This window comes from Silurus meridionalis, chromosome 10, assembly GCF_014805685.1.
Source record: "Silurus meridionalis isolate SWU-2019-XX chromosome 10, ASM1480568v1, whole genome shotgun sequence".
Taxonomy (NCBI): Eukaryota; Metazoa; Chordata; class Actinopteri; order Siluriformes; family Siluridae; genus Silurus; species Silurus meridionalis.
The window spans coordinates 16,755,311-16,765,268 of record NC_060893.1 but is presented as its reverse complement, the minus strand read 5'-3'; the positions used below and the strand labels follow the sequence as shown (position 1 = coordinate 16,765,268).

The following is a 9,958-nucleotide window of genomic DNA, read 5'->3' as shown; positions in this document are numbered from 1 at the left end:
GCAATGCACCCCTTCACAGCCGGATCCGCACAACGTCCTATGACAGCGGATCCCTGACAGCGGGTGTGTGAGACGCAACGCTCTTTACCTCTCCATGGAAGGTGGTGGGTTGAGGTTGGGGCTGCGCCTGCCGAGCAGCCCTGTGAGAACAGCATGGGAAGTACCGCTGGAATGGCGCTGCCTAATTCTTTTTCTCCTGAAGGAGTGAGTGAGGCGTCTAGCAGCACGCCCTGTAGGACATTTCCAAGAGAGTTATCCAGAGTTGCCTCTCTATCGAGACGAGGGTGGCCATGCAGCCAGCTCTCTCGAGAACTGACTTAGCGCGCTCCATTTCCAGGATTTGTATTTATTTATTTATTATTATTATTATATATATTTTTTTTCTGATGAACAATTGACAGACAGTTCAACACATACACACAGAGTGCTTCGCTTTTGAACTAAACATTAGGAATAAAACAGATCTTGACAAACCAGTAGAAAGGATATTTGTTGGTGCTTACCAAGATGATCTAAATAAGGGAGTCATTTTCAAATTTTAAAAGCATTAGAACAAGGAAATCTCACTCTACAGACTATTTTAAGGAAAGATGGGAAAAGAGGGTAATTTCCTAATGTCACATAAGGAATGGACTTACGTATATAAATTTACATGGAAATGCATGTATGCATGCAACTCTGATATATGGCGGGAATTCACGTGGAAGTGCTCTGTTAGATTTTTTATCATACTAAAACAGAAAGCTCATATCGTTGGGGTAAAACCAAATGTTGGAGAAATTGTGTGTTTCAAGAGATTGATCATTGGCATGTACTCTGGGAATGTCCAGTGAAACCTTTTTGGACAGAGATTAATTAGGTGGTGGAAAGTATGCTTTTCTACACTATTTTTAGGGAAAGTTGACTTTCAGGCAAGACGAACTGATGAATAATTATTTGGCATTCTAATATCTGCAGGAAAAAGAGAGCTTACAAGACACTGGTTGCTTCCTGCTTCTCCACAATACAAATACAAATAAATATTTTAAAAGACATCTATATAATGGAAATAATTACTTTCTCCCTTTGTCTTAAGAAAAATGATTTTATTGAATTCTGGTCTAAGTGGATTGAATATGCAAGACAAATTTGCCCAGACTTTATAGAAGTATAAAAAAAATTACTTTTACTCTTTTAATGAAAACTGTTTTTGCAAATTTCCTTGCTCACTTCTCCCCTATTGCACTTATTTGTACTATGTAAACATTCTAGAATCAAAATATTTTACTTTGCTACTACACTGTTGTTACTGCATTGAAAAATTAAGAATTGTAAAAATAAAAAACTTAAAAAAAAATAATAATATTGTGATGTGGTGGTGATGTGGTCATGCTGCCCAATATGCTCCAGTTCAGCTTCCTTCTAAGATTGATAAGGGAAGTGATAAGTGATAAGAAGTGATAAGGGAGACAGCTAGAAAGGTACTTGGTGTGACATCTGGAAATAGAAAGGAAGACAAAGAGACTTGGAAGTGCAGGAAAACATAAAGAGAAAGAGGTTGGCGAAACAGAATTGGGATCAGCAGATAGATGAGAAAAGTAGGCAGGAGTACAAGGTGCTGCGGCAGCAGGTAAAGAGAGACATGGCGAAAGCCAAGGAAAAGGCATATGAGGAGCTGTATGAGAAGTTGGACACAAAGAAACGAGAAAAGGATTTGTACCGACTGGCCAGACAGAGGGACCGAGCTGGGAAGGATGTGCTGCAATTTAAAGCAATAAAGGATGGAGATGGAAATGTGTTGACTAATGAGGAGAGTGTGTTGAGAAGGTTGAGGGAGTATTTTGAGCAGCTGATAAATGAGGAAAATGAGAGAGAGAGAAGAATGGATGATGTGGAGATGGTGAAGCAGGAAGTGGATAGGATTAGTAAGGAGGAAGTGAGAGGGATTGAGAGGATAAAAATTGGAAAGTCGGTAGGACCAGATGACATACTAGTAGAAGCGTGGAGATGTTTAGGAGAGATGGCAGTGGAGTTTTTTGCCAGATTGTTTAACAAGATTTTGGAAGATGAGAGGATGCCTGAGGAGTGGAGGAGGAGTGCGCTGGTACCATTTTTTAAGAATCAGGGAGATGTGCAGACCTGCAGTAACTACACAGGAATAAAGTTAATCAGTCACACCATAAAGTTATGGAAGCTAGGCTGAGAGAAGTAGTGGAAGCCAGGCTAAGAGAAGAGGTGACCACCTGTGAGCAACAGTATGCCGAGGAAGAGCACCACAGATGCATTATTTGCTTTAAAAATGTTGATGAAGAAGTATAGAGAAGGTCAGAAGGAGTTGCATTGTGTGTTTGTGGATTTAGAGAAATCTCAATCATCCAGCACCTCTTCACCACCACCGAGCCCCTGTCTGACCTTTTCCCTGAACCTCACACTACAGTATTTCTCCTTCAGTTTTCACCTTTTTTTTTTTCAGTCCTCATTCTCCTCCTCTTATTTTTCACCCCCAAAGCCATACTACAGACCACTATACAATGCTGTCTATCTACACTGTCCCCCGCCAACATCTTAAAGTCTCCAATCTCCTTCAGGATCCATCTACTACAAAGAGTATAGTCCATCTGTGTGCACCTTCCTCCACTCTTGTACGTCACCCTATGCTCCTCCTTCTTTTTAAAATTCGTATTCACCACTGCCATTTCCATCCTTTTATCAAAATCTACCACCATCTGCCCTTCCACATTCCTCTCCTTAAAAATATACCTACCCATCACCTCTTTGTCACCTCTGTTCCCTTCACCTACATGGCCATTGAAGTCTGCCCCGATCACCAATCGTTCATTCCTAGGAACACCTTCTACCACTTCATTTAACTCACTCCAGAATGTTTCCTTCTCCTCCTTCTCACAACCCACTTGTGGAGCATAGGCACCGATGACATTTATCATCACCCCTTCAACTTCCAGCTTTATGTTCATTACTCTATCAGAAACTCTTTTCACCTCCACTACACTCTTACTGTTCTCTTCCTTCAGAATCACCCCTACACCATTTCTCTTTTCATCTACACCATGATTGAACAGTTTAAAGGTCTTACTCAGGTCTTACCTTTCCACTTGGTTTTCTGAACACACAACATATCTACCGTTCTACGCACCACCATATCAGATACCTCTCTCTTTTTAGCAGTCATAGTACCAACATTTAAAGTACCAACCCTAACCTCCACTCTCCTACACCTCTCCTTTTCCTGCTGTTTCTGTAGACATCTTCGTCCCCTCTTTCTTCTCCTTGGACGAACAGTAGCCCAATTTCCACCGGTACCCGTTTGGCTTACAACAGCTGTCATTGCTATTTATATTATTAATAATTATTATAATATTAATAATGAATTAAATGTAAATATTTTTTACTTTCTTTGTTTTATCTCATTTATTACATTGAAATTAATTACTTAGGTAAAGCTTATTTTTTTTGTTTTGGTGCGCCAAAGTGTCGAGTGTCAAATAAAGGAGTAAATTGTTGGATACACTTGTGATAAACATTTAGCGACAGTGTGTGTCGCTCTTGTTCAACAACGTCTAATGTGTACTCAATGGGTTTATGTCCCTTCTCTTTGTGTGTTCAGCCCCTTTTCTCATTGCTGTTTTTCCCGTTTCCACAATTTCACTGCATCTAACGGTAGATTTATGATAAAGAAATTACTTTTTCTCGCCGTTAGAGACTGTTTCTTCTCAGGATGCCATCTCAAATGGGTTTGCTGGGTTAAGAAGCTAGATGGATGACATGATAACATATCATAGACAATAGGCTAATTGTTACATTGAGCTACATTTAAGTGTGATCCATGTTTAGTTGTGTCTGTAAAAAGGGTTAAACTTTTAAATAATGAACTTAATGATGGTTTTGTCAGCTGTGGATCCTAAACCTGAACTGATGACAGGTTTATTTGAAAAAGTTCGTTGATATTTATATACGCAAAGTTTTGTTGTTATTTATCAAAATAAATATATTGCTCCTTAACACTATTTCGATTATTTATTATTAGATGTATTATTATATAGATTATTATTTATATTACTATTTATAAGTATTGGCTTGAATAATTCTTTAATTATTAGAAGTTTTTTTATTTTTTATTGAAAGATGCTGGATATGGCCTTTTTTAAATAAATGAGTGCACGTGATGTCGCTATTGACCATTAATGCCTTCTACTTCTAAGATGGGGGGTGATTTTCTCTGCTCTTTTTTTAGAAGAAAGGCAATCCGAATGTAAGAGTTGAATATTAATTTGAATCTTGTTTGGATTTCTGAGAAAAGGCTAAACATCCATAAGCTACTAGTAACAGAAATGTAAATGCTACCTATGTTTAGGTGTGCCTTTAAAATAATTGTAAATGTTTTTAGAAAATCGTGTATTGGGTAATTATTGTGAACGCAATGCGTTATTTCTGTTGGCTCGGTATAATTTTTTTATCAATTGTTTTCGGAGCTCTTGGTTTGTATAAATCATAAATGATTCACATTGGTTTTTGTATTGAAAGAAGCTGTAGATGGTCATTTTCAACGACTGTGTGCACGTGATGTCGCTATTGACCAGTAAATCATGGTTTTCATTTTATTCCACCGCTGCCTCCTCCCTCTAGGATGGGGAGTGGTTTTCTCTGGGCTTTGTTTAGAGGAAAGGCGACACGAATGTACAGGAACAACTCGTCTCGTGTTTTACTAAGATGGAATGTAGACCAGAAGTGTAGTATTAAACACGTTTGGATTATTTGGACTTCAATGCATTACGCTTTGAGAAAACAATGTCTGTATTAAGACGTGGATCTACAGTGGCGTATGTTGTGCTTGCTTTGCTTGACTGCTGCTGGATAGCGGTTACAGGGCAGCAACTCTACTACTCCGTATCAGAAGAGTCCAAAACCGGGTCATCATTCGGTAATATCGCAAAGGATTTAAACCTTAACGTTCACGAATTGGAGTCGCGAATGTTTCAAATCCTCGCCGGATCAGAGAAAAAATATTTCGAGGTAAATCTAAAGACTGGATTTCTTTACGTAAATGAGAAAATTGACAGAGAAGTGCTTTGTGCCAAAACGATTAAGTGTGCAATCAGTGTAGAAGCTGTTATTAACAAGCCATTAAAGCTTTACCGAATTGAAATTAATATTTTGGATGTAAATGATAATGCGCCCACTTTTAGTGAAAAAACACACACGCTTGACATTGCAGAAAGCTCGCTTCCTGGTGTCAGAATGCCTCTGCCTCAAGCCACCGACAGAGATGTTGGTAAAAATTCAGTAAGTACGTACAAACTAAGTTCAAATGAATATTTTACTATAGCGATATCCAAAGGAGCAGAGCAGAGCGTATCTGCAGAATTAGTACTGCAGAAAGCTTTAGACCGAGAAAAACAGTCTGTAATTCACCTCACTCTCACCGCTGTTGATGGAGGTAGTCCCCCCATATCTGGATCCTCTACAATAATAGTGAATATTGTAGATGTAAACGATAATGCTCCTGTTTTTAGTAAGTCGCTTTATAAAACAACTATTTCTGAAAACATTCCTGTTGGTACAACGGTTGTTGTATTAAATGCGACGGACATGGATGAAGGAATGAATCGTGAGATTGTTTATTCTATACAAAAAAGAGACCAAGAAAAGATTTTAGAGATCTTTAACATAGATCCACTTTCGGGAGCCATAACAGTAAATGGAAAAGTAGATTTCGAGGAAGAAATTGCTTTTGAAATCCGTGCTCAAGCCAGTGACAAAGGACACCCTCCACTTACCTCACACTGTAAAGTGCTAATCGAGGTAATTGATCAAAACGACAACGCACCTGAAATAAGAGTAACGCCGCTAATGCAGACTGTGAAAGAAGACGCCGAAATCGGCACAGCCATTGCACTTGTATCAGTGACTGACAGAGACGGTGGGAAAAATGGCATAGTGAATTGTGTTGTATCTAACAAAACGCCATTTAAACTTGAGAATAACTACAAAAATTATTACTCTATCAGTAAATGGTCTTCTAGACAGAGAAAGTCGGACTCAGTATAACATAACTATTACAGCTACTGATGAAGGGATTCCACCTCTCTCCAGCACAACTTTAATTAGTGTACAAGTTTCTGATGTGAATGATAATGCACCACTGTTTCTAGAGAACATAATAAACGTTCATGTTAAAGAGAACAGTCAGGTCGGAGCTGTGATTAAAACACTGTCTGCATTTGACACTGACATTTACGAAAATTCACAAATTAGTTACTCTATTGTGGAAAACAATAGTAATCAGATACCTTTGTCTAAACTTGTGAGTATAAATTCAGTTACAGGAGATATCCACACCTTAAAATCTTTTAATTACGAGGAAATAAAGAGATTCCAATTTAATGTTCAAGCCACAGACTCTGGTGTTCCTCCACTGAGCAGTAATGTGACTGTGAATGTTTTTATACTGGATGAAAATGACAACAGTCCTGGGATTCTCACTCCTTATTCTGATCATGGATCTGTTTACACTGAGAATATTCCCTATTCTGCTGAAGCGGGCTACTTTGTGGCTATGATCAGAGCTGTAGATGCAGATTCAGGATATAATGCACTGCTTTCTTATCACATCTCTGAACCTAAAGGAAACAACCTCTTCCAAATCACGACCAACAATGGAGAGATCAGGACAAAGAGGAGAATGAGTGACAGTGATCTGAAAACTCACCCACTGGTCATTTTGGTTTCTGATAATGGAGAGCCATCACTGTCAGCCACTGTGTCTATTGATGTTGTGGTTTCTGAGAACACAGGTGACATAAAGACTCAGTTCCAACATCCACCAGTAAAGGAAAACCGCTTGTCGAGTTCAAACATTTATTTGCTGATTGCCATTGTGTCAGTGTCAGTTATATTTTTACTGACTGTTATCAGTTTAATAGCTGTAAAATGCTGCAGACCAAATAGCAGTTTCAGCAGATACAGCGCCCCAGTGATCACCACACATCCAGATGGAAGCTGGTCTTACTCCAAATCTACTCAGCAGTATGATGTGTGTTTTAGCTCGGACACACTGAAGAGTGACGTAGTGGTTTTTCCTGCACCACTTCCACCTGCAAATGCTGAATTGATCAGTATAAATGGAGGAGACACCTTTATGAGAACGCAAACACTTCCAAATAATGAGAAGGTATGAATTATGCATTATAATCTTTTAGTGTCTATATGCCATATGTCCATCCAAAAAAAAAAAAAAAAAAAACAGCTCAGCATACAGCTTAATCTTTGCACCTTTTATTCTTGTATATTTTTATTTTTTATTGTTTTTACTCTTCCTGCTCTTGTTCTTGTTGTTCTTCTACTTTTACTTCTCTGTTTATTGTTATAATAATAATAATAATAATAATAATAATTATTATTATTATTATTATTATTATTATTATTATTATTATTATTATTATAATTATTATTATTATTATTAGGTGTAGTAGTAATATTATTAGTAATGTAATTGGACATATCAGATTTTGGCCATTTACAACTCAAAAATATTAAATTAATTAAATAAATTAAAATAGATTATAAAGTAATGTATTATTATTATTATTATTATTATTGTTGTTGTTGTTGTTGTTGTTGTTGTTGTTTAGAATTATGATTAGTAGAGGTGTGTGAATTGTAGTGATAGTGTAGAGGGTTGTTAATAATGTTTACATTTTCACAATCAAGAACGGGACGTCGGTCGTCGGTGGTGTTGACGCGGTGGAAGATCGGACTTTTAATTCAACACAGTCTGCTTTTTGTAAAATAGTCACGAATTGTAATCTATTAATTCGTGTTCATGGACACGAATTTCCCTCTTATTTCGTGCCACTCAGCACCGGAGCAACGGATGCCGAGGATCATGGTTAATGCTGACAGAAATGCCAAAAGTAACATTTTTTCCCCTATTTTTTATCCGAGAATAAAGCAGAAAATATACGGTTAGGGTTAGGTTAAGGTTTAGGGTTATACTGTAATAAATATGTCTCTAATTAACGCAGTCTCCTTAATTAACCTGGAATATATTTACTGTATTTTGACTGAAAGGAACTAGTGATGGTTTATAATAGAGAGTAGCTTATCGCATGTGAAGCAATAATACAAGGATAAAATCTACTGCTTAAATGTTGAGTAATAGTGCTTGAAGATTAAAAAAATTGCGGAGGTACCAAAAATACTTCCTATTCAAATACAATACGTAGAAAGTCGTCCTCGGTGACACGAAAAATAGATTAATAAATTACATTTCGTGACAATATACTGGGCTGTTTAATTACACGTGGAGTCGCTATAGATCGTCCAAAAGCAAATAAATAAACTTGGTTCTATTTCCAAAGCTCCTCCTATAATCGGACGAATGGATAATATTTGGACACTGTGCTTTGATGTGTCTCACATACCATAGAGAGGTGCGTTTTTTAGGCACTTGTGCAGTGCCATTTTTATGTCATCCCATGTGTGTTGGAGTACATGACTTTTCCAATGGGTTCCGCTAACTGGTTCTTGGTTCCCCCTTGTGCCACCTCATTAAAAAAAATTATAAATCGCCCGTTTAATCTTACAATTACAATCTTACAATAATTAATTCTCTACGAATCGTTAGACAGAGAGAGTGTGTCAGAATAAAACATCACTATTAAATTACGTAAATTACAATGCACCGCATTTTAAAGAAACTGTAACTTTGTATGTAAAAGAAAACATTTAGGTTGGAGCTGTAAGTAATACAGTATTTGCTTTTAATCCTGATACTGGCGATAATGCTAAGGTATATTCACTGGTAGAAAGCTTTACAATGTTTATGTAGTAATTTACAACATATGTAGTAATCTTCAGCTTTGACAGTGGAAATATTCACAGTTTGCAACCATTTAATTATGAGAAAATTAAAACATTTTACTTTAGAGTTCAAACCACAGACTCTGGTGTTACTCCAATGAGCGGTAACGTGACTGTGTTTTTATCCTGGCTGAAAATGACAACACTCCCTGAATTCCCGCTACCTATAATGATACTGAGAACATTCCCTATTCTACTGAAGCTACTTTGCGGCCAAGATCAGAGCTGTAGCTGCAGATTCTGGGTGTTCTTATCACATCTCTGAGCCTAACCCCTTCCGGATAGGAACCAGCTGGGAAAGATCAGGACAAAGAGGAGAATAAGTGACAATAACTTGAAAGTTCACCCAGTGGTAATTTTGGTTTCTGATAACGGAGAACCCTCATTGTCTGTCAACGTGATTATTAATGTTGTGGTTTCTGAAAACACAGGTGACATAAACACTCATTTCAAACGTGTATTGATGAATGAGGATACTTTTTAGGATTTAAACATTTATTTGCTGATAGCCATTATGTCAATTTAAATGTTTTATTGCGTTTGATAAGTATAATAGCTGTAAAATGCTTCGTATGATGCATGTTATAAAGAGGTTCTGGTTTTCCCTTCAACATTTTCACCTGCAGATGCTGATCTAATTAGTATAAATAAGCAATTAATTATTCATTATAAGCAACACAACCCACAAATTGATAAAAATACTAAACAATTTATTTTTCTGTCGACAAATGCTTAATTGTGTAAAGGTAATCTAAACGTAGAACACAAAGGAAAAGTAACTAACGCCGGTTGTTTCTTTGTGAATATAAAATGGGCTCTTGGTGTCGCTGCAGACCGTGAAACAACAATCCGCCATCTTCTAAGGTACCTCCTATCGAGCGATTAAACGAGAAGCATAGAGGAAAGGGCGCTTTGTTTCTACGAGAATGAAATGGTGGGCTCACAATGTCGGGCTGGCTCCATGTAGAGCTCTTAATATGTAAAATATTGCTGTAGGAATTTTACGGAATTGTTTGTCTTATTTTCTCAGACTGCGTTCGCTGCAATGGGATTCCCTGTTCAAAAAGAGAGGATTTGGATTTGGTTCGTTGCTTTATTG

The 9,958-nt window shown here is 37.3% G+C and overlaps 2 protein-coding genes across 7 annotated transcripts in view; both read left to right on the top strand.

Moving 5' to 3' along the window:
- The window catches only part of LOC124392412 (protocadherin alpha-C2-like), a 143,094-nt gene that overhangs the window by 79,205 nt on the left and 53,931 nt on the right, over nucleotides 1-9,958 (top strand). The window lies entirely within an intron of this gene.
- On the top strand, nucleotides 4,674-7,174 carry LOC124392420 (protocadherin alpha-3-like). The gene is given in 2 exon segments (XM_046859456.1): nucleotides 4,674-6,002; nucleotides 6,004-7,174. Coding segments are annotated over 2 exon segments (2,388 nt in total). The 5' UTR covers nucleotides 4,674-4,785.